The sequence below is a fragment of the Pristis pectinata genome, chromosome 2 (genome assembly GCF_009764475.1).
Source record: "Pristis pectinata isolate sPriPec2 chromosome 2, sPriPec2.1.pri, whole genome shotgun sequence".
NCBI lineage: Eukaryota > Metazoa > Chordata > Chondrichthyes > Rhinopristiformes > Pristidae > Pristis > Pristis pectinata.
Genome location: NC_067406.1, coordinates 75,255,189 through 75,281,285, shown reverse-complemented (window position 1 = coordinate 75,281,285; position 26,097 = coordinate 75,255,189). Strand labels below are relative to the sequence as shown.

At 40.7% G+C, this 26,097-nt stretch overlaps 1 protein-coding gene across 2 annotated transcripts in view; it reads right to left on the bottom strand.

Moving 5' to 3' along the window:
• Positions 1 to 26,097, bottom strand: part of LOC127567453 (protein sel-1 homolog 3-like) — a 74,058-nt gene that overhangs the window by 28,275 nt on the left and 19,686 nt on the right. For both annotated transcript variants that reach the window (XM_052010374.1, XM_052010375.1), the window contains 9 exons: positions 20,689 to 20,847; positions 19,027 to 19,247; positions 13,698 to 13,877; positions 9,016 to 9,135; positions 7,310 to 7,450; positions 5,892 to 5,954; positions 4,730 to 4,906; positions 2,224 to 2,351; positions 2,054 to 2,137 (listed from right to left, as the gene is read on the bottom strand). In XM_052010374.1, coding sequence (XP_051866334.1) covers positions 2,054 to 2,137; positions 2,224 to 2,351; positions 4,730 to 4,906; positions 5,892 to 5,954; positions 7,310 to 7,450; positions 9,016 to 9,135; positions 13,698 to 13,877; positions 19,027 to 19,247; positions 20,689 to 20,847 — 1,273 coding nt within the window. The remainder of the gene's footprint in view (positions 1 to 2,053; positions 2,138 to 2,223; positions 2,352 to 4,729; positions 4,907 to 5,891; positions 5,955 to 7,309; positions 7,451 to 9,015; positions 9,136 to 13,697; positions 13,878 to 19,026; positions 19,248 to 20,688; positions 20,848 to 26,097) is intronic.

The following is a 26,097-nucleotide window of genomic DNA, read 5'->3' as shown; positions in this document are numbered from 1 at the left end:
ATGGGAACTCTGCCAGGACCCTGGCAAACTCGTTGGTCGACATGGTGACGGAGTTGATGTGTGGGGCCGGTAGCTTGGCCTCACCCAACGAGAATGTTTGGAAGGTCCTGGCATGTACCAAACACTTACCCTGCAGGTCAACCAGCAGACTGTTGGCGCGAAGGAAATCTGCCCCAAGGAGTGGTTGCGCAACGGCGGCCAGGGTGAATTTCCAGGTAAAGTTGCTGGTGCCGAACTGGAGGTGCACCAAACGGGTGCCAAAGGTCCGGATGGCGCTGCCGTTGGCAGCTCTGAGGGCGGGTCCTGGTGTGCAGTTGCGAGCTCGTGGCTGTTGGGAGGCATGACACCGACCTCGGCTCCGGTATCCACCAGGAAATGACGGCCAGAACGCCTGTCCCACACAGGCAAGAGGCTATCCGGGTGGCCAGCCGCTGTAGCCATCAGCGGCTGGTCCTGGCGTTTCCCGGAAACCTGCATGGTGGCCGGCACCTGCGGGCATCAGCGCCCCACCACTGGTGGGAGAAACACCATTGGTGTGGCCTATTGCTGGGTCTGGCCTGCTGGGCCGCTGAGTATGTGGCGTGGCAACGCGCTCGACAGACACCCCGCTCTCCTTCTTTGCCCACCAAAGGACGTCCGCATGGGCGGCCACCTTCCAGGGGTCGCTGAAGTCGGCATCCGTCAGGAGCAGGTGGATGTTGTCTGGTAACTGCTCCAGAAAGGCCTGCTCAAACATCAGGCAGGGTTTGTGGCCATCTGCCAGGTCCAACATCTCGTTCATCAGCGCAGAGGGGGGGTCTGTCACCCAACCCATCAAGGTGGAGGTGGTGGGAGGCCCGTTCGCGTCGGGAAAGGCCAGAAGTCTCAAGAAGGAGGGTCTTGAACTTATCATACTTCTCCTCCCCTGGGGGCGCCTGGATGAAGTCCTCGACCTGGCCTGCGGTGTCTTGGTCAAGGGCGCTCAACACGTAGTAGTACTTGGTGTCATCCCTGGTGATCTGGCGAATCTGGAGCTGGGCCTCGGCCTGGTCGAACCAGACACGAGGCTGGAGGGTCCAAAAGGTGGGCAGTTTAAGGGCTACTGCCTGTACCTCTTGTTGCGCAGACATCGTGGGTCCAAAAATGTTTGGGCCCGTTGGGGTCACCAATGTAGCGGCTAGCTACACTACTATGGAATAAAGACACGGTTGCTTGGAGTCAGAAGTGGATTGCTCGACAGGGGTGCGGTGCGCCGTTTAATACCGAAAATCTTCCCGCGCTACAGTTCCCATGCTGACGTCACGCACGGGTCACCTGACCTTCTCGCGCATGGGCTTTCCTAGCCCAACAATGGAGAAGAAGGAGGGCCCCGCGCCATCTTGGGTCGGGGCCTCCGACGACACTCGTGACCCGGTTCGATATCGGTAAGGTGAGTCGCCACAACCTCTAATTTTTGTTGTATGGCTTGGTTCTCAATTTCTGTACTGTACCAGCAATGGGAGATACAATACAGTTTTGGTCTTAAAGTTTATTAAGGCTCTGTCTACCTGTGACATACATATAAAGTCTTCCCATACCATAGCTGTCCATGAAGGTTGTTTTGACATTATCTCCCACAACCTTTACCACTCAGACAGCCACCATCACCTGCAAAATCCCACCAGTGCTGGCTTGGATGCAGTTCCCTGTTTCATCATTGTTGAAATCCTGAAACTCACTATTCAACAGCATCATGGCATACCTTCAACTCATGGGTTACAAGGGTTCAAAAAGGCAGCTCACCACCACTTCTCAAGGGTATTAGAAATGGCAATCTTTGCCTTGCCAGAGATGCCCTCATCCCATAAGTAAGCAAAAACAGCTGCCATCAATGTGTCTGCTCATTTCTTGTATAAATACCTGTCACAAAATACCATGTCCTCTAATTAACTGTGAGCAATGCTAATATGGCTGATCTGCTGGTGGCAACTAAAGCTGTATGCTGATGCTCATGAAAAGCAGCAAGGAACACAATGATATTAGAACAGTGAAGTATTTGCTTTCTCGGATTAAAGGGCACGGATCTTAATCTTACCAGGATCTCTGAAGATAGGCATCCAGAGCTTTTCTCATGTGATAACCCAAATACCCATTCTGCTCAGCGACAAATCTGGCCCAACTGTAAAGGGGGAAAAGATCTGTGAGGTTGAATGGTTGTTTATATAGTAAAGATTTCTAAGAAAGAATGTGAAATAGATAACTTACAGGACTGCCTGTTTGGGGTTGTGTGGAATAGATCCAAAATTTCCTGTACTCCAGAAGAAGGAGCAGCGAACTAGACTTTCAAGATGTCCGCCAGATCCAGCTTTATAGTAGTATTGAAATGCTTCAGTCTAATGAAAAAAAGGACATAAGCTAAGTGTTAATCAATTCAACCTTATCCACGTGGAACAATTTGATGAGATGACGGCAAGTAATATCCTTGGAGCCTTTAATGGAAACCCTAATCCCATTCATAGACAGGGTTTCCACCACCCTTCTGGCTAAATTAAGGCACTGGAGATGTTCTCACATGGTTACCACAGATAAAAGTCATCAAAACTCAAATTATATTGCTACACATGAAAACAGATCCAGGTAACTCATACATTCTAGAACAGACACAATAAAACAGAGAGAGAGTGAGAGAGAGAGAGAGAGAGACAGAGAGAGAGAGACAGAGAGTGAGAGAATACTTTTAAATGTATTGAAATATCCCATGGTCATTATCTAACAAGAAAAATCAAACAAGGAACTATTGAGATAGTTGACCTACTCCTTAGTAAAAGAGATAGATTTTATGGAGAATTGTAATGGGGGCGTAGAGTGGGAAAGAGGCTGAGGGATGGAAATTCAGAGCTGAGGACTCAGAGAGCCACTTGGATAACAACAGTGAAGGCATTAAGTTCAGGAATGCACATGAGATCAGAATTGGATGATTCAGAGATCTCAAAGTGTTCATGGGTAGTGGGAGGTTAAAGTGCCAAAGCCGTAGAGGGTTTTGAAAAAAACAAGATGTGGATATTAAAACAAAGGCACTGCCAGCCCAGGAGGTAGGCAAACAAACAGGTGATGTGCAAGTTAGAATGCGGGCAGCAGCACGATTTTAAATTAGTTCAAATACTGTATATGTAGGGAGGAAGGTGGAAGGCTGATCAAGAGAGCATTAGAAATAGGAGGCTTTGATGTTGAAGTAGATTTATGGCTGGAAACTCATTTCAGAGTCAAATATAACACCAAGGTTGTAAACAGTCTAATACAGTCTCAGACAGTTGCCACAACAGGAATGATTCAGTGGCTAGGGAACAGTTTGTGATGTGTACAAAAGAACAGTTTTGAAACTCTCAATATTTATTTGGAAGAAATTTCTGCTTATCCAGTGCTGGACATTGGACAAGCATTCACAATAGTTTCCAGGTTAGGATTCAAACCTTACAATATTCTACCTATATATATATTGTCATCATTGCTGCTGAGAGTTGGGTGGCACAGGTAGGAATGCTGTTGCCTCACAATGCCGAAGACCCAGGTTCAATCCTGACCTCAGGTGCTGTCAGCGTGGAGTTTTTACATTCTCTGTCTGACCACGTGGGGTTCCTCCGGGTGCTCCAGTTTCCTCCCAGGTCCTAAGGACACACAGGTTGGCAGGTTAATTGGCCATTGTAAATTGCTCCTACAGTGTAGGTGGGTGGTAGAATCTGGGGAGAGCTGATGAAAACGTGGGGAAAATTTAAAATGGGATTAATGTAGGATTGGTGTAAACGGGTAGTTGATGGTCACCATGGACTTGGTGGGCTGAAGGGCCTGTTTCAGTGCTATATCTCTGTATGACTCTATAAAGAGGCCGGAACTTTGGTGGATATCAATGGAATGGCTGTAAACTCAGCATGGACACTGAAATGCCTAATTTTAGCTCTACATTAATACTTCCTCTATATCTGAGCAAGTACATCAAGGTACAGAAGAAATCGTTCCCTAAGTCAGGATTTTCTGAGGGATCTGTTATAAATCACTGCTTCCATTTAAGACATGGATGAGGGAAAATGCTTTCCCTCAAAGAGTTGAAAGTCTCTGGAACTCTCTTCCTCAAAGAATCTTTCATTATTTGTAAGGTACAGGAAGCTAGGTTCTTGATAATTAAGGGGTGAAGGGGGTGAAAGGTTACCTGTGGATAGACAGGAATGGGGAGTTAAGGTTACAATCAGATGAGTCATGATCTTATTGAATAGCAGAGCAAACTTAAGGTACTGACTAGACTATTCCTACTCTTTATTTGTATGTTTATGTATAGATTGGTTCAGGTACACCTGATCTTTCCCAGTACTCCTCGCTGATGAGGCAGATATTGCCCCCACTAAATTAGGATAAGCTCAGGATTCACTACATTGAGTGGCCAGAAGAGGTCCTGTTGAGTGCACAATTTAGTAATTGTATCAACACAAAACTGCAAAGTAGATTGAAAATTGACATAACAACATAAATCATAGATTGGCAAAGCATGACTGGCAAAGTTAAAGAAGGTTCTGCTGATGCACGCAGTTCCCTGTGGTGAATCGTCCGTTTCATGTGCCATTGTCCTTATGTAGGAAAATGTGAAGTAAGAGGGATCAATACGTTACTTCCATTTCTATGAAGAAATTAATAAAGAATGAAACATTTTAAAAAACTGAAACCTAATATAGTTTCTGATGATAAATAAAGTATCAGTATTCAGAATTTTGTATACATTTACCACATTTTTAATGGGTTTGCCGGGATATTTTCCACTCTCATAAAGCACTCCAAGATTATGAAATGCATCGAGATTGCCCATTTTCTTTGCTTCTTCCCAATATGCTGCTGCTTTCACAAAATCCTTTTTATAGGTTTCATAATACCATCCCAAACCATTAAGTGCTTCATGGGATCCCTGTTTCAATAATAAATTAAATTAATACTTGCAATTACAAAAACTGTATTCTCTGAAAGTTTCCATCTGGATAGCATCACGATGGGTTTGGAATACATTCTTTTAGTGATCAAAGCATGGTTTCAAATCAAAAGCAGATAGCTTAGATGAAAGTCCTTGCTTTTCCATGTACACTAAGGAAACAAAATTAAACTAAATTAGCTAGTCCCAGAGCATTTTAACAGAATGAAAGATGTAATAGTCTAGCCTAGTTGGTACACTTACTTTAGTAGGTCATGAAAACAGACAGCATAAAATCAGAAAGTAGCACATAGCTGGAAAAGAGAAGACCAAGAGGAGATTTGATAAGAATCTCCAAGAATATAAAAAGGACCAATTGCAAAGAAATGTTTTCCATTTGTAATTTAGTCCAGAACAAGGAGGCATAAATATAACACCTAAGAGAGATGGGAGAATGTTCAGAGGACCAGATGCCATGGAAGGAGGAATAGCCAGTGCGCGAGCATGGCATGGGCTGTGGCAGACTTGTGGCAAAACCGTGCTGGGTGAGGAGAGGAATGAAGCACCTCAGTGCAGTACGCATGGCCATGTTTCCTGGGAAATGTATTATACATGCAGATTTCCTGCTGTGATAGTTGATGTGGATAAGACTGACATACATAATGGGAGGCTTGATGTATACACGAAGAAAAAAATGGATAGGAGTACAGGGATAGGCTGGAGAAATGTGTGTGACATATAAATGCTGGAAAAGACCAGGTGGACTTTGCTGTGCTTTTGACGCTACCTCATGTTATGTACCACAGAATGCTTTTCAATGTTTGTGGTTATATTGTACTTTTCAGTATAGAACTAGGTTTGTAAGATGAACACCAGGAAGGCTTGAATACTGCTTAATTCTCAAAACTTTCAGTACTAAATTCACATAAATAAACAAAAACAAAAGCTAAGCACATGCATATAGCTGCTTTATATGAATACTTACCCTGGAGGCAGCTTCATTGATCAATTTTAAACCTAACTTTGTATTCTTTTTCACACCTTGGCCCTAAAAAGTGTTAAAACATAGTAGAATGAATATAATGATTTGTACTTCAGGATTTGTCCATTATTCCACACTCCCTGCAGACCAGCACCCATTCTTGGATCTAAACTATTGCACTGCAGTCCCATCTCTTTCCGGTGAAGTACCTCAAAAGGTACAATTATACAAAGAGGAATATTTTCAAATCGAGTCAATTATCTATGAATAAACATAAGGAACCACAATGTTGTTATTTCTGCTCAGCCTTCTCCATCAAGAAGTGGTGATTGTGGATGGTTTATTTTGAAACATAAATAATTTTATAATATTTTGTTATCACACTGCTCTGGAAATAACTATAAAACATAATTGGCATAATACATCAATGCAGATGGTATTGAATATTGCAATTAAAATGGGCAATCCCTTCAAAGAATAGTTAAAATTCTCAAGACTAAGATCTGAACCAGCATGCTGAAGACAATGAAAGGTTGGTTTAACACTCTAGTGATCATTCATGCATATTCCTGGCATTTTCTTTTTATTGCATTATTACACAAGGATAAGATTCTAGGATAGAATTAACTGAGTCCAGATATTCAAGTTTTCTGTGATCATATTGCTGCAGAGGGACACAATTTAATGATTAATACCTGACATCATCTCGCCAAGGCTTTGCTCAGTCACATGCAGTGAGACTGACGGAGAATATTTTTGAAAGAGACAATTCTTTTTTGGCAGGCCCTTGGGATTGAGGAAGATTTGCTTCCACTCGAGGTTTGTGAGCTCTGAAATAACTGATGGGACCAGTGTGGGAACAACTCACTTTTGCACAGCTGAGGCATAGCAGGAGAGGTAGATGGGTGGTTTGTGAAATGGTGCAATCCTTCTGCTGTGTGGACTTAATATTCTCAGTCCCATCCCAAATGCTCCCTCTCCACTTTGAGCAGCCACATGCCAGGGATTCTCAGGAGTCATTTAGAATGGAGCATTTTTTGAGGAAACTTTGATTACATCCTTGAATCTTTTCTTTAGTCCATTTGGAAATCTCTTCCCACGACAGAGCTCAGAAAGTAGTGCCTGTTTCGGGAGTCTGGTGTTCGGCATGTAAGTGACATGGCCTGCCCAATGAAGCCAATTGAATATAACCTGGGCCTCAATGCTGAGGATATTGGCCTAAGAGTGGACACCGATGTTGGTTTGTTTATTCTTCTAGTGAATTGATATGCAAATCAAGTGTCAAAAGGGAACTGTATTTACACCAATATATTATCCTACTGTCCAACCAGATGGAGGTCTGTGAAGCTTAACTCTGGCATAAGTAAAAGAGCAACTGAATCCAATGTACCCGAGTAGCTATATTCAGTAGTACCACTTACCTTAATAAGAAAAAGTCCATACTCAAACAATGATATTGGATTTCTTGATTCCACTGCACTTCTGGAATACCATTTCAATGCAGCTTGCACATCACGTGTTATACCCTGCTGGCCCCAGTAAAGCATTCTTGCAAGTTTTTGCTGTAAAAGAACAGTTTATTTGGGTTGATTGACTAAATCAGATTGTATCTTCAATTACCTTCCAATTTCTATTAAATTATAGTTAATGTTTCCTCAATTCTTTTCAATGAATAACAAGGAACTATTACTATTGTGGTCGAGCATCTTTAAAACTCATATTTAATTCTTATACTCAAGTTATTCACAGTACATTGGAAAATATTCCATTGTTACTGCCAGTTCGTCTTTCTTCATCATCATCATCTTTATATAGTAACTTTAGAATTAAAAAAAACCAATACCTTCATAAGAGATTTTCTGGGAAGTGTACAAGATCTCAGACAAAGACTTAGGTTTGAAAAGAGAGGAACCAGGTTTTGAGGAGGGAATTCTATAGATAATGGTATAGGAGTGAAAACAATCCATGTCTTAAGATTTACTAACTAGAACAGCATAGGAAAGAGTGGATAAGTAGAATATAAATCACCTTCACCCACTAAATAATAGAGAAGTGTTGAAGAAGGAGAATGTGACCACCATATCATTGGCTGCGGAGAGATCGGTGATATAATGCAGCCATTTGTGACATTAACTAGGTCCTAGAGTGATTTGGTCTTTGGTTTTGTGCTGTCCGCGCACCAGTTTAATGGAATCTTGATAATAATCAACGACAATGAGATTCTGGCCAGAAAGCGTCTTGTTTCCCAGCGAATAAGGGAAATGCAAAGTGAGGTGCTGATTTTTGGATTCAAACCTCCAATGGTCGGGATTAGTGGAAGAGGAAAGAAGTTGGCAAGGGTAGCCCCTACTAATGCATGAAACTGGAAATTCAGAGGAGAGGAGAATGGATAGTTGAGAGAGTTACTTGTAAACTGGGAGCAACAGGTAAATCAAATGATATAGCAATGGACTTGCACATGCAAGATGCTAAGACCATAAGAAGGCAGTTGTGGGTAGTGAAGTAGTGTTTAGGTAGGGACTGGGAAGAGGGAGGAAAATTACCTGATAGGCAATACAAAGGAAAGGTGTGAGGAAGCCAAGAGGTAAAAAAATAGAAATGAATTTGGGTCCAGATTAGCGCCTGAAAGTGAACACAAATGGGTGCCTGGTAAATTGTGGTTAGGTAAGGAGAAATATTTACATTGTATTATTTACTAATGGCTGTGGATCTAATGACTTATAATGAGAAATATTATTATCAGTTATTAATAAGTTATCTCATATTGTCAGTTAGTAGATCCAAAGTTAGTTACTAAGTAATCTATACTATCAGTAGAGTTAATAGGAAATAATCTCAACATGTTCAGCAAAGGCCTGGCTGCCAATTGTCTGCACCCTGCATTCATAAATTCTTAATTAATAAAAATAGGATACCTATGTCTTATAGAGATCTTATCACAGTGATTTAGAAGGTCCTCACAACCATTCTTTTAACAAATTGCTTATTTTTGGGGAGAAAGCATCACCTTTTGTCGGCTGGGTCCATCCAAAGTAGAACTCCCTTATGCCTCCTCCTCCCCACCCAGGCCCACCCTCTCAATAACAACTAGATTAATGAAAGTCTCACCAATATGTGCAATGTATACCTGAGCAAATGCATCTCCACGGTTTGCCTGGTATCTAAGCCATATGAAGAGGTCATGGTTTTCTTTTGTTTGACGCTGCAAAACTGAATCATCCATTAACCTTATAGGTTCAACAAAAGCCTGAAAAGTAGTAAATCATTATTGCAGAATTATTTAAAATAGTCATGACAAAAATATTGTAAAAGTAAAGGCCTAGAAATTCAATCATGCATTGGTGATTTTTTCAACAATATACATCTAAAGGCTCTTATTCCCAAAGAATGCCATTGTGGCCATTTCCAGATTGAACAGTGCCACTCTTGTCATAAATCACTAAACCCTGACTTCTGGGTCAGTTGCACATGGGATGACACCTTTTGCTGTTTAACACTCCACTTGTGCACTGCCTGAGAAATGAGATCACGTTGCTTTCTCCTACTGACAAACCTCTGTATTTCAATTTACTAGTTTAGCTTACATCCCTAAAGATAAGTTGGTTGCTTCTAAATGAGTTATCATTGGCATCTTGGACTGCAGGTCATATGGCATATCAAAATCTACAGTTAACATTTGCTGTTATGACTTAAGACAGGAATAGATACACCGGCACGTAATGCCAGACGGCAACAGGTGGCTGTCAACCAGACACAATAAGGGTCATTGACTGAAGTAGGAAAACACAGCAACAATTGTAGGTTGAAACATGCAGTATGGAAATTCTAAAAGAAAATTTGCACAGTGAGTTGATCCAATCTAGGAAGTAATCTTTGTAATAAATATAGATTGAGCTTCTGGGCACAATATTTGCACACCAGGTGGTATTGGGGCGAGGAGGGGTGTGGAAGAATGGAGGTCATGCAAGTGCTGCAAACATTGTCTATGGCTAGAATTGTCCCATTGGAGACAATGGGACAATTCTAGCCACAGCCTCATTTGAAATGTCCCCACCTGGATTGAATTAATAGGGTGCTGCAGCATAGCAGTTATGTTCCTAACTAGCAACCCAGAGGCCTGCACATGAGTTCGAAACGAATGATGGTGGCTGCGATCTAAATATAAAATTAGTATTAGTAATGGTGACCATGAAACTTCCAGATTGTCATAAAACCAAATGTAGTTCGCTCGGGCCAATATGTGACTTCACACAGGAACATGGTGACTTTTAACTACCTCTGAAATGCCTTAGCAAGCCTTTCCATTAGAAGGCAAATAGCAATGAATTAGACCCCATGAACAAACAAATAAAAAACAAGTTCAGAAACTAAAGGAAGACAACCTTCCAAGACTCAGAGGCAATATGCATTGACTGTACAATTTCAATAACATCGAGATAAAATGTACAAGGAGATCCATTCACCTCAGACACTCATCCTGCTACCTGTCTGTTTTCTCCATGTAAGGACTGAGTTTCAGAGGTGAAAGAAACACAGTGGATTGAACAGTTTGTAAGGCTAAACATTGCAGGGGGCAAGTGAATCATGGCAGGAGAGGGTCATTTAGGGACTGCAGGTAAGAGGGATTTCATGGTATTTGAAGATGAGACACAGGGAGGGGAATGCAATCAAGTTTCTCTTTGATGGTTAAGATTCCATCCCATCCCTCAAGAGTTGGAGTAACTATTGCTTAAACAGCACCTCTAGCTGTTTGCTCCCTGGATGTGACATTGCTCTAATTGTTACTCAACTTACAACTTCTGTTGTTGAGCTTTTGGAGTGATAGCTTATGGTAGTGCAATTAAATGTCTGAAGCTTCATTTAAATAAGGGGCATTTTTTGTGACATGCATTCTACATTTGATGAATCTGCTCCGAGGAACATAAATCCCTTGCAGCCTCACTACTTTGTGTCTGCTCCTCAAAAAAACTCTCTTCCAGTGCAGTTATTTTCAAAATGATCACCACCTAGTTTTTGCCCCTACGTTTGCTCCATTTCTGTACTATTTAGTTGTCCATCCTTATTCTGCCCTTCATAAACCAGAGGTCATTCAAAACTTGCACCAATCCATTCACTGATGTTACAATGTCATGTAATGGTATAGGAGTGGAAATAGGCAGTTGCCCAAAACTCAACTCGGGGTTAAATAAGACACCAGGACTGCAAACAGCCTTTTTTGGTTTCCAGCAGTTGCCAGTGAGAGGGATGCTGTCAATGGATAGGGGCTGGAGCTCATGATGGGGATCAAAGACAGTGGCTTCAGTCTTCACATGATTAATTGGTGGAAACTTCTGCTCATCCTGTGCTGGATTTAGATTGTAAATTTAGATTTAGACATCATTATTAGTGTTACGGACTCAGTGAATGTCCCTTTAAGATAGAGAGAGAGAGAGAGAGAGAGAGAGAGAGAGAGAGAGAGAGAGTGTGTGTGTGTGTGTGTGTGTGTGTGTGTGTGTGTGTGTGTGTGTGTGTGTGTGTGTGTGTGTGTGTGTGTGTGTGGGGCATGCTTACATCAATAGAAGATAAAGGACGTAGTGACGTTGTTGAAGAAGTCAGAAGAAGAAGAGAGAGAGAGAGAGAGAAGGGAGAGAGACACCAGCCTGCTAGTTTTCTCTATCGATGGATGGGAAACAATAACTGTGTCTGCCACTGAAATCCATGTATGGAAATTGGAAGTAATCCAGTGGAGTTCACTTTGTTGCTGACCTGTAGAAGGAAACAGGTATTTGTGTGTGGACGACCACGATTCGGATGCTTTTCGGGGTGAGGAAGTCACTACTGAGTAAACACTGAAGTGTCGTTTGGGTTCCATCGTGGAACATTTGGATTTCGTATTTACTCTCTCTATGTTTCTCTACGTCTACGTCTTATCTTCAGACAACGGTGGTTGTTGAAGAAGCCCTTGCTCATGTTTCACCTTATGGCTTGCGGAACTGAACTTTAAGAACCATTCCTGGACTTGGAGTTTGGGAGTTTGCCACACACACACGAAGAGTTTAGTTTTTGGGGTTAATGTTCAAGGTTTAACATTTTTGAATTTCTAACATACTAACATTTTTACTTCTATTTTTCGTATTATCATAAGTAGTGATTAATAAAATAGTTTTTAACACTGAATTATGACTCAGTGTGTTTCTTCTGTTGCTGGTTCGTGACATTAGTCACATGTACATCGAAACACAAAGTGAAATGCATCTTTCGCATAGAGTGTTCTGGGGGCAGCCCGCAAGTGTCGCCACGCTTCCGGCACCAACATAGCATGCCCACAACTTCCTAACCTGTACGTGTTTGGAATGTGGAAGAAAAATGGAGCACCTGGAGGAAACCCACGCATAGGGAGAACATACAAACTCCTTACAGACAGTGGCCGGAATTGAACCCAGGTTGCTGGCACTGTAATAGAGTTATGCTAACCACTAAACTACCATGATGTCAGACAAATTTAGTAAAGTTGGATGAGTTAAGAGCATAGGTGGTGAGGAAGAGCTGAGTATGCATCAGCTTACTTGTGGACAACGACATTGCTTTTTCAGGTGATGTTGCCAAGGACAGCAGGTAAAGTAGGAGGGAGACAAGGACGGGGCTTTGAGGAACACCAGAGGTAATGGTGTGGGAGTGAGAAGGAAATCCATTACTGCTGGTTCTCTGGCTAAACCTGATGACCAAGAATGTACAAAAGCCAAATGAAGCAGATGCTGGAAATGTGAAATAAAGAGAAAATACTAGCAGCACATTGCAGATCAATGGGTTTTCACCAGAATTAATTGATCAGTGACATGAAACTTGTCTCCACAATTGTTGACTGACCTGTGGAGTAGTACTGCTTCAATGAGTTTGGAATTTAAAGAAAGGGAGAGATTTAGGGAAGTTGGAAGGTAATAAACTCACAAGAAAGGGAACACACTGACATGAGGTGGAGGTTGAAATCATCCAGGATGGCGGCTCTGTGCAGTGACTGAGGGAGGAAGGCAATAATAATATCTACTGTACTTGACTGAGTGATAGAAAACAACAATTTTAAATGAGAAGCACTACAAGGATGGAGGAGAACTAGCCAGACAAACTGGGGAGAAAATAAGGTGTGCTTTGCCTTCAAGAGTTTCAACACCATAGTAAACTACTGCACTACTTCAACACTTACTGTCTGGATAGAGCAAGCAGTAGAATGCATAACCAGCAACAGAGGCTTCATTTTGGGGAAGATCTCTACACCCATAGCCCAGTTCTTGTCATGGCCGTGATGTCTATGCACAGCCAAAATAATCTCACGGATGAAGAGGGCCTTTTCTTCGATAGCTGATTCACTGGCAGAGTCCACGGGATCAGCACCGAGTGCAGTACGTGAGTCAGAAAGGAGTGTGGAAAGGTTAGGGGTGAGAGAGCAGACAGCAGAGAGCAGAGAGGTGACTGCTTTAAAGAACCACTAGTAAGTGCCTTGATGGACCATTAGGAGTCTGGGAGGAGAGGCACAGAGGGAAGCCTTAGGCTTACCCAAAAAGAGTTAGGCCTGGGTATGTAGCGGCAGTGAGATTTCTTGGCTGGTAGATGTGGGAATTGACAGGATCTTTGAGGGAGGAAATGAAGAGAGACACAGTGACAGGGATGAGGATCTAGTACAGGTAGTGTGAATAAAGTAAAAAGTAAAAAGAAAAGTAAAAAGGGGATAGAAGTGTCAGCAAATATGTGCACTAATAGACCCAAAAGCAAAAGCCATAACAAATATTCTCATTCTTAAGAAAATGCCATAATTTTGAGGTCCATAACACTCACCTGTTCTCCATCAAATACATGCCTATCTTTAATTGTGTGTTGCGCAATGTTTAAGTAGTAACCATATGATGCATCGTAGTCCAAGGGATAACCATCAATACCCTGATCATGCTTGTATCCAAGATGCATTAATGCAAGTCTGTCATTTCCTTGTGCAGCAACCAGACTGTACAGCATGCCCTGATGAAATATCAATGAGATTATTACTTTAAGAGAGAAACAAAGGACTGCAAATGTTGGAATCTAGATCAGAAACACGATGACGATGGAGGAACTCAGCAGGCCAGGCAGCATCCGTGGAGAATAGCAGGCGGTCAACGTTTCAGGTCAGGACCCTTCTTCAGGACTGAAGATAGGAAAAGGGGAAGCCCAATATACTGTATAGGAGGGATAAGCAGAGCAGTGATAGGTGGACAAAAGAGAGGAGGTGGGGTGGGCAAAAGGTGGAGATAGGTAGATGCAGGTAAGGGACAGTGATAGGCAGGTGTGGGGGAGGAGGGGAGAGCAGATCCACTGGGGGATGGGTTGAAGGTAAGGAGAGAAAAAAAGGTCGATAAAAGGAGAGACAGGCTAGGAAAAGGAAGAAAAGAGGCATGGTTGGGGGAGCGGGTTTAGGGGATTACTTAAAGTGGGAGAATTCAACGTTCATGCCGCGATCTGCATCTTCCTGTTACCAGTCACTTCAACTCCTCCTCCCACTCCATCTCACACACACGTCGGTCCTCGGCCTCCTCCACTGCCAGGAGAAGTCCAAGTGCAAACTGGAGGAACTGCACCTCATTTTCCCTCTTGGAACCTTGCAGCCTAACGGCATGAACATTGAATTCTCCCACTTGAAGTAATCCCCTCAACCACCACCACCACCCGCCCCGCCCCCCCCCCACAACTATGCCTCTTCTTTTCTTCCCTTTCCTAGCCTCTCTCTCTTTTTTCTACCCTTTTCTCATCCTTACCTTTGACCCATCCCCCAGTGGATCTGCTCTCTCTTCCTCCCCTGCACCTGCCTATCACTATCTCTTACCTGCATCTACCCATCGCCAGCTTGTGCCCACCCTGCCTCCCCTCTTTTGTCCACCTATCACTGCTCTGCTTTTCCCTCCTATATATTGGGCTTCCCCTTTTCCTATCTTCAGTCCTGAAGAAGGGTCCTGACCCGAAACGTTGACCACCTGCTTTTCTCCATGGATGCTGCCTGGCCTGCTGAGTTCCTCCAGTATCATAGTTTTTTTCATCTTGTTACTTTAAAAAGTGTTTGCAACAATTATCTACCATGGTTGTACGTTGTGGTTGCATTATCAATGGTAGGTCCAATGTATTTGTCAAAAAAGGAAAGAAATTAGTGAACTGTTCACTAATGTTTGCCAGTCATTATAACTCACTGACAAACCATCTGACTTGGTTTGATAAACTCAAGAAAAAAAAGTGTAAATGGTATGCAATTTAAAAAATAATCATAAATTAAGATATTGTTAAATAATACAGGCAACATGTATAACATAAATAGATCAGCTTCTTCACTTCAAAGCAAAGTGGATGTACAGAACGACTAGCTAAATTCATTTAGTTCACTCACCCAAAGCAACTTAAAACCTTGCAATAAAGCAAAGTGGGAAAAAAAACATACTTTACAACACTTCTTTGTTTGAATGAATGGTCTTATCTGAACCGTGCAAATTAACTTGGCCCTGCCCTCTAACTCTCACACAACTTTTGGTTGCATGACTTATTCTCAGCACTAGGTTCCAACAACTTCTGCTTGACCCTCCGTGTTTGTACATTGTCTCTCACTGTCCATAGCCAAATTGACAAGGCCCCCAACTCCAGAACTAACAATTTCCAACACCACAATATTCACCGACAAATTGATAAATTGGTTTATTATTGTCACATGTACTGAGGTACAGTGAAAAACTTTGTTTTGCATGCCATCCATACAGATCATTTCATCACATCTACATCGAGGTAGTACAAGGAAAAAGCAATAGCAGAATGCAGAATAAAGTGTTACAGATACAGAGAAACTGCAGTGCATTCAGACAATAAGGTGCAAGGCCATGACAAGGCAGATTGTGAGGTCAAGAGTCCATCTTATCATACAAGAGGTCCATTCAATAGTCTTATAACACACGAGGGAGTTTTTGAGAAAATGTTAAATGGTGATCACAAGCACCTTCAGTAAAAGAAAATCAAAAACTGCAGATGCTCGAAATATGAAACAAGAACAGAAAATGCAGCAGGTCAGGCAGTATCTGCGGAAGAACAAACAGTTAACGTTTCAGTTCTGGGACCCTTTGTCAGTATGGGGAAAGGGAATTTTCAGTAGAAGAGATATTTTCAGTAGAGGAGAGGAATGTGCAGAACAAAGTGAATATCTTTGAAAGGGTGGATTCAAATAGGTTAATGGGGGCAATTAGCAGCACACTGAGCTTTGTTGTCCCTTTGTTTTACATGTTCCTCCCCTCCTTCTCTCCTATTGAAAACTAACTTGTATTTCTCTCTTTCCCAGTTCTGATGAAGGGTATCAGTCTTGAAATATTAACTGTTTCTCCTTCCACAGATGCTGACTGACCTGCAGGGTGTATCCACTATTTTCTGTTTTTAGTTCATAAGCTTCTTCAAAGCCAATAATCTTGGATTTGAAATAACAAATTCCAGTAAAACAACATACTTTAATGCACATTTAAAAGGGACCTTTCCTCCTTCTGAGGACAAATCACCAAAAAATAATGAAATGTAAAAGTGACTTTAGACAAACTGTGGGTGAGAATTTGTTGGCACAATAACAGCAGGTTTGATGGTGCGTCATGTAATCAGTGTGTAAATCATCCAACAGTTAGTTGGAGAGAAAAGATACCCACAAATAGTTGGTGAAAACAGTAGCTATCTTCAGTATAACAATTAATTTTGAGAAACTGCTGCATTTGTGCAGTAAATGCGATTAGAACTCACTAGAGTAAAGTAATTAGCTAACTGATTAAGGGCACTCTTAGTGAGGAAATTTATTTTCCTGCAGTGATTCAATTTCTCCAGCCTGGAAAAAGAGCAATTGAAACTGTTAAGTATTAAATTGTTCATAAAAGTGATTTTTTTTCCATTTTACATTCTTGTTCTCTTTTTCTCTCTCATAACCTAATCTTTCTCATTCTCTTTTTATTTCTCCTTCTAGATCTATATATGACTCAAATTTATCTCTGTTGTTTCTCCTCTCTAAAATTTAATTTCACCAGTTAAGGAGATGAACACTTGCCCCCAGTGTCCTCCTGGGTCACAGATGCGCCATTGATCTCAACATATTATTCTCACCTCACATTTACAACAACCAGCAGAGCAAGAATTTTGATCCAAAGAAAAAGTCTAACAAAACATGCCATGAGATGCCCAGGAAATTATCTGCAAAGCCAACTCAAGTTTTTGGCAGATTACTTAGAACATAGAAAACCTACAGCACAATTCAGGCCCTTTGGCCCACAAAGCTGTGCCGAACAAGTCCCTGCCTTAGAAATTACTAGGCTTACCCATAGCCCTCTATTTTTCTAAGCTCCATGTACCTATCCAAAAGTCTCTTAAAAGACCCTATTGTATCCGCCTCCACCACCGTTGCCAGCAGTCCATTCCATGCACTCACCACTCTCTGAGTAAAAAACTTACCCCTGACATCTCCTCTATACCTCAGTGGAAGTTGCAAATTAAACTGTCCACTTGAAAAGCTTTGAATTTTGCCCTCTTTCATACAATGCTTGTGATTTCATGTGGCACCTATTGTAAGTGGTGGGCTTTCCAGGGAGGTTTAAACAGCATGGCTGGTCAGACTTTCACAGATCTTGCCAGTGCCATTAGTCTAAGGAAATACCTCCACCAGCATCAATCATCTACTAAATGAGGTACGTTCTGTCTGCAGTTACAGATCTGTGAAGCTTGGGCAGATGCAGATCTCTCATTTTATCCCTGGCATTTCTTTCAAAGTCTTCAATGTGAACATGTCAGATAGGAGAACGTCTTTTGTTGTATGGAAACTGAAGATTTCTTCCACATTTTCACACATTAATTGGAATATTGAAACATTAGTTTTAATGATGTTGCACTTCAGTACAATGATAGCTTCTAAATAATCTATAAATTGAAGTCTTATGTTTGATTCAGGAAGTACTTTCTCCTAAGGACTGCCAAGGAATCAGTTAACTTAGTTACTGCATGATCTTAAGCATATCCTCTCAGGGAATCCATTAGGAGGTCTTTAAAAAAAATTGTGTCTTCAGTTATTCACTTATGACAAGAAATCTTTGTTAATAAAATGATCCGGCAATTCCCCTGTGCATACAGGGAAATGTAATATCTAAAGAACTAAATAATGTCTGGCATGAAAATGTCTACAAAAGGAGAAGCTGCAGACCCTGACTGTGCTTGAATGGAGAATGTGCAATCCTAATCTGCAGAAATATTTAGGGGGGAAGTTTAATGCCTAGAAATTAGATGATTGGGTTGGAGACAAATAAGATGTTCTGGGGATCTGATCCCTGATTGCTTTCCTATCCATTAGGCTGAAGGTCAGGAGAGAAACCTACTGTTTTTTTTGAAAGAAAACATAGTTAAGTTCTGTAGAACATCTAGAAAGCCCAAACTTCTGTTGTCCCATCTGAGATTCATAACTGTTACCACCTCTTCCCATGCCAAATAAATGTTAGGGTTATTAGTGAATTAATACCCAATTTGTGGAACAAGCAGCCCAACAAAAAGTGGAAATGAATTGTATCAATTCAGCTAAATACAAGTTGGATTTTTTTCAAAAATTGTTATTTTCAGATATAGTATTAATAACTTGAGACATGATGTAGGAAGTGTAACAGGCTAGGGAGGAACAAGTGACTTTCAACCGTTGAAGATTTCCTCATTCAGGTCTGCGTCTTTTGTAGACTAAATGAAAGTAATCGATTGCTGTGGTTAGTCAGCAACTTCATCATCATTCTTTCATGGATGCTAGAAGATCAATCAGATAGGCTTTAGTCTTTGCTTCGTCTAGCAATCTCTGTTCTTTGCTGGAGTACAGACCTGATTAAATCAAATCAATTCCATCTCGACTTTACAATCATCAAGGAACATTTGACCTGACTGTTACCATCAAATATTTCTCAGAAAACTTTGATCCTTTGTTTAAGATGTCTAAAACTTGATCAAGACTACACTCTCATAATCGCTTAATTGCCTGGTTTGAGAAAACTTATAACCTGAAGTAAAATAAAACTATCATAAATTTAAAATCAAAACATGTGAAAGGCCTGTGCACTTTAATACGGGAAAACAAGTAAATTACCTGCCCAAAAGATTGCATTACCTTTGAGGGTTGTACTTCCACACCCAGACCTGTCTCAAAAATGACTCCCAGCAAGTAGGCTGCTTTATAATAACCACAGCAGCTGGCTTCTCTTAATGAAGGGATCAGGTCACCAATCTGCCTGATACCATTTGCACCAATAAGTTTCTTCATTGTTTTCCAAAAGAGTTTCTCACCAATTTTAAGAAGTATGGAATGTAAATTTGGTAAATGAGTGAAATCTGGGCACAAAAACACAATAAAGAAATTATTAAAATGTTAGATAAAAGCATATGTAATGAAATATACCTTTTGCAAATATGTACCTTTTACCTGTTGCCCTTGCATGCCCCTAAACTAATCTGAAATCTTTAAATAACTTCTTTTATAGCTCCACTAATAGGTCATCATTTTGAAATGTTAATCCTTTCTCTCACCACAGATGCTGCCTGACCTGCCGAGTACACCCAGCATTCTCTGTTTTATTTTCAGATTTACAACATCCTCAGAATTTGGCTTCTGTACAGCAGTAAACTGCTTAATGTATTCATCTGTAATTCCTCTCTCCGCTATTTTAGCAGAGGCACTGAAAAATATGTGTACAACCATGGCATGTGCGTATCACATGCAGGAATTTTAACTGCAATGTCCTTTGTAGCATGAAAAACGTACACAGTTTTCTGGAACAATTTAATATTCCTATCTATAAATTGGCATATCACGACATTAGATGGTATGCAAGAAATTACCCTTCTGTAGTGAGTGAGAGTACATTTTGTTCCTTTTAAAATAATCTCTGAATCGTGGCATTCTATTTTAATTTGAAAGAGAATATCCACTGAAATCTGCCAATGATTCGCTTTATGTAGTCAATGGATGACCTTAAATGCATCATCTTTCTGATAACACTTAGTTGATGAATGTGACCCATCAGCAAAGCGAACACTAGAAAACAGCAGCCTTTTGTCCAAACTTTCTAACAAAATTGTATGCCATCAAGTCATACACTTTCATTTGCAGGTTAAGGCCAAGGAACAGACATATTTATAGAGGTTACAGTATATTACAGTATACTGCAAGAGAGGGAGGGTAACCGTTCAACATAACCACAGATAGAATCAACCTACTCAGTGGAAGTAGACTTTGAATATATTTAAAGCAGAGGTAAATAGATACTTGATAAGCTGGGGAGCAGGTGTAAATGTTACTGCTGGTAACATTTGCGCAGTTGAGATTGCAATCCAATCAGCCATGATCTCATTAAATGGTGGAGAAGGCTTGAGAGGCTGTGGCCTATACTTGCTTCTAATTCATATCTTCATGCATGTGCTATATTGAGGTAGAGTACAATTTTGCTGCCACCTCATGATGTGTTCCAGTCATGTCTTATGATGACAAGATGTTATATAGTCACTGTATTTTTCCCACACAGGGAGGGCAGAAGCTAAAACATGGTCACCTTAGTTCACAAATTTCATATCATACTGGTGAGCTATAGAACAACAGAGACCAACTCCTGCCAACCCTATTGAGACTGAACATGAATCAAAGCTGAAACTGATGGGTATGGATGTGGGTTGGGGAGGAGGAGAATATAGCATGAAGTAAAACAACAGCAACAATCCCAGTTAAAATGATTGGATACATTTTATATTTAACGTTATTCAAAGAATTTGAAGTTACCTTCAAATGACTCTGAAGACATTGTTTGAAGTAGATCAAATAATGTCTCATTGCGTTTCTCTGTTCTTTTTCCCCAAGGCAGCACTGGGCATTTATTGTCATCAGTGCTTATGGGCCCATATTTATTCAGCAACTGTAAATAGTAATTCCTGTTTCTATCTGTAAATAAAAAGGATTATAATTATTGACTATTATGGCTAAGGTGCAAAGAATATTCTCTAATTTACATTATTTAGAATAACTCTGATAAATATATGACCTAGAAATTCTATCAAATATTATATGAAAATTGTACATTTTGTAAATGTATAAATATCAAATATTGTGATATTGTCTTTGGATCCTCTGTGCATCTGATGTGCTAACATACAGAGGAGCCAGACATATGTAATGACATCCACCAGCACACAATGCATGTCTGGACACTGTTACATTTTAAAAATGGTTGCAAGTATAAGCAGATTAGATAATGTTTTACAAGCAGTTTATTTAATTATCATGAAAGTGCATAACAAAAGCATTAAACTGAGCAGACACATGATCCAAACAAATGTGATTCCAACAGACAGATTGGACAAATGACCTGCAGCAGTGTATCTATTCACGTCCCCTGACTTCTATATCTCACTCCCTTCCACCTCAGGTCTGTATTTGGAGAGATCCTCTACTGTTCAGCAAAGACACAGTTCAATCAAAGACAATATTCATATGTCCAAGAGCTTTTGTTCTAAAGTTGATGTCAGGCCAGATTTGGTTAAACATAAAAGGTATTGGTATTGGTTTATTATTGTCACTTGTACCGAGGTACAGTGAAAAACTTGTCTAGCATCCCGATCGTACAGGTCAATTCACTACACAGTGCATCTGTCTGATCAGGTCCCAGCTGAAAGAGTCTAATGCTGGGAACCAGCTGCTAATAGATTTTAATTAGAAGAATACCTATATCCTGATGAAGGGTCCCAACCTGTAATGTCGACTGTTTATTTCCCTCCTCCAGCATTTTGTGTGTGTTGATCCAGATTCCAGCATCTGCAGAATCTCTTGTGTGTACCTCTATCCTTGTGAAATCCCTGGGGCAACCTCAACCGATTGCAACATATGATGCTCACACATGATACTCACTGAGCATAAAGAATGCATGGTGCTCACACTGAGTGTGTAGAGAATGGAAGGGAATCACACAGTCAGGTGTGAAGAACACAATGTGTATGCACTAAATGTGTATCACACATCCAGTGCTCACAATACCCAGTATAGAGAATACACAGTGCTCACACCGTGAACGTAGAGAACGCATAATATTCACACTACCAAGCGCATACAACACACGGTGTTCATGCTTCCAAGTGTATACAACACACGGTGTTCACACTGCTGAATGTATAGAACAGTATTTGGGCTACTGAGCGTGTACAACACATGGTAATTGCAGTACTGAGTGTAGGGAACACACATTGCTCACAATGGCAGGTGCAGAGAATGCGTGGTGCTCACACTACTGTGTAGAAAATGCACTATTTTACATTACCAAGTGTAAAGATACACAGTGCTCATGCTACTGTGTAGAGAACACACGTGCCCAGACAATAAGTGCAGAGAACACACAGCGGGCACTCTGCTGAGTTCAGCAAACTAATTTGTGTCAGCTCAGTGCATTCTCTGAAATCAGCAATGAGCTTCTTTTAGAATTGTATCCTCCAGTTTTTTTTGTGTTCCCTGAATTTGACCGTGTGAGCTCTGTGAATTCAGCAGCGTGACTACTGTGCATTCTTTATAGGCAGTAGCATAACATTATGCGTTCTTTGATCGAGGCAGTGTGAATGCTACCTGTTCTTTCAGAGCACAATTGATTTCACCCTGCCTTGTCTGAGCACTTTCATTGGCCTCACAATAACTGGACATAATTGTATGCTGTAGAAAATTCTGGTTTACCCTACAGGAGACAGGATCGAAGTATACAAAACAAAACAGAACTAAACAAACAGTTGGATGTGTTATGTCCCCCAAGGAATTAATCAAATTAATTCATTAAAACCCTCCTCTGTTGACAAATTGATGCAACCAACAATTAGCCACCCAGAGATGCAGGCTTGGCAGTCAAAATTAAAAATGGAAACTAATACTGTTTGTCAATGTTTGTCCATTAAATTGACAGAAACTTCAAGATTAGGGGTGGATAGTAGAGTTGCTAACTCACAGCGCCAGTGACCTGGGTTCAATCCTGACCTCAGGTGCTGTCTGAGTGGAGACTGCATGTTCTCCCTGTGACCACATGGTTTTCCTCCAGGTGCTCTGGTTTCCTCCCACCCCCCCAAAGACATGCGAGTTGATAGGTTAACACCACTGTATGCTGCTTGATGGTCAGCATGGACTCAGGGTTGAAGGGCCTGTTTCTGTGCTGTAGCTCTCTATAACTCTATGATTCTATTTCCACATGTGTATGGTTTAACAAGGACCCACCCTTCCTCAGAGCTCAGTGATTTTTTCCATTCAAGTTTCTTTTCCCCAATTCTTCTGCCAAAGACAACAGTTTCTCTCAATCTAAACACATCATGGTTTTAATTAGCTCCATCAGATCCCCTTTTAACATCTTCTGTTCCAAGGAGAACACCCCAGCTTCTCCGTGCTACCCCCATAACCAAAGTCCCTCATCCCTGGAATCATTCTAGTAAATCTCTGCACCCTCTCCAAAGTCTTCACATCTTTCTCAAATTATGGCTCCTAGAATCAGACAAATGAGGGTGAACCAGCATTTGATAAAGGTTCGTTGTTACTTCCAAGCTCTGACACTGCATTCCTCTGTTTATAAAACCTAGGACCCTGCATGATCTCTAACCACTTTTTCAATCTGCACTGCCACTTCCAATTCGTTATGTATATAAACACACAGATTTCTCTGTCCCATAAACCCAATTCAGAATTTTGTCCTTGAGTTTAAATTACTTTCTCCAGTTCTTCCTACTGGACTGTTACATTTCATGTTTTTCTTCATTAAATTCCATATGCCAGGTGTTCACCCTCTTTACCAGCCTCTCTACATCCTCTTGAAGTCTATTACTAACCTCGTCCCAGCGCACTACATGTATAACTTACGTGTCCGCTGCAATTTTTCACATTCTGTCTTGCACACTCAAGTCCAAGTCAAGTACAAGTAGTTAATATATATTCTAAAACTAAGTGTGCCAGTACCAACCCCTGGGGAACACTGCTGAAACCACCCCTCCAGTCTGAGGAGCATTACTCCTCTCTGTTTCCTGCTTTTCAGCTGGTTTTCTGGTCATGCTGCTCGTTTTATTCCTCATGATATAGAACGAGGCTATTTAACCCATCAAGTCCATGCACGTTCTCAGAGCAATCCCATCAGTCCCATTCCTCCCTCCAGTTCCCAATAATCTATTCCCGTTCATAGGACCAATAACTCTACCCTGCTTCTCCCAATACCCATCTACGATAGGGGCAACCAGCACATCTTTGGGATGTGAGAGGAAACCAAAGTATCTGGAGGAAAGCTGCACAGTCCTGGGGAGAACATGGAAACTCCATAAAGACAGCAGCTGAGTTCAGGACCAAACCACACCAGCTTATTCTTCAATCTTAAATCTTAAGCTTCAACATGAAGCTTCAGTCTTAATGACAAGCCTATAATGCAGCATTTTATCAAATGACTTTTCCTAACCCATAACTACTGTTGAGCAATGTCTTGGCTCCTAAGAATGTATAATTTTACACATATGGTTTGTAATTCCCTTAAATATGTATTTCAAAAAATAATAAAGATGTTTTAATTTAAAATACTTCATAATTTTTTTGGTTTTCACCTTAATCTCATACACATGTTCCAATCTTTTTTAGGGCTCTGTAAAATGTATAAAGTATTATAAAAATTGTACTTTTCCTTGCTGATTTGCTGTGAATGACAGTTCTTTAATGCAAGCAATTGCTCAGCTGGTTTAATGACATTACAGCTATTGGACACCAGGGTATCCTTTGAAATTATGTCAGAAAACAACCATCATCAGAAAAGGGAACATTCATGCCAAAAATTTGGCATATTTTTGTGAGAAGTTTTCATCATTGTCAGTAGTGAATGCCATTGTGTTGTTGCTGATTAGAAAATCCAGGCCAAATGTTTTCAAATCCCTTTGACAAGCCTATTAAGAGCACTGGATTCCACTGAACAGGACAATATTGGATACCATACCATACTATGGAAAACCAAACTACGATATAAACTTAATATAGTGTTCATTGTTTGAAGAGTTGCTAAGTGAAAATTTTACCCCAGATAATTATGCATTATATGGATGTTATTAATTTTCTTTCTCACATTTCTTTACAACACAGAAGAAGGTCATTTGATCCATTGAGTCTATGCCAGCACTCAGAGCAATCCCATTCATCCCAGAAAACCAGAGCATCAAGGGGAAACACACAAAAAGGAGAACATGCCATCTCCACACAGACAGCACTTGAGGTCAGGGTCAAACCCAGGTCACTGGAGCTGTGGAGCAGCTGCACTACATGCTAAATTGAGCTGCTGGAGGAACTCAGCAAATCAGGCAGCATCTGTGGAGGGAAATGAACAGTCGATATTTCAGGTCAAGACCCTTCATCTGAATTGTGACAGTCAATGTTTCAGGTCAAGACCCTTCAGCTGCTCATTTTTTTTGCTCCAGATTCCAGCATCTGCAATTCCTTGTGTCTCCACACTACATGCTACACCACCATGTTTAATAAGTTAACTCCGTATTTAAAATCTTTAAACTAGGATTTATGTTATAATCCGCAGCAGTTTTTAAATGATAGCGAACTCCTTCAAAGTGATGTAAAACAATAAATCCTTACTTGTGAACAGTAAGGATGATACACCTGCAGTGTAGGCTATGCATTTTTCTGGCAAGTTTGTTTTCCTGAGTCAAAACTTTGGAAGTTGCTCATTTACCTGGTCCAGTGAGGAAACTCTCAGAATCATTGAAACCTATTTCACCTTTGACAGTAACAAAAATGCAACAAGACTAAAACAGCACCACCAACAAAACCCACATGAAAAAGATTACTCTGAAAATATTTGCTACCTTCATCCAGATCAGAAGGATTTAAGTACTTTACAAATTTCTAACTTGGGAAATGTTTGGATGGCATTGCTTTAAAAATACCGTGAATCAGAAGATTACAGAACATTTAATTTATGCATGTATTTTCTGTGTACGGTTTGCAGTGATGATTGGCACTTTGTTAAGCAATATGTAACTGATTAAATCATTACCTTTTCACCTCAGCTTTGAATTAGCTCATGAGTTTTCTACATTCAGATATAATAATTACAATGATGACTTACTTCTGTTCCATGCACATATAAAGCAGTGTAATTTCACTTGCTGGCACAGTTCATAATTTTTAGTTTACTTA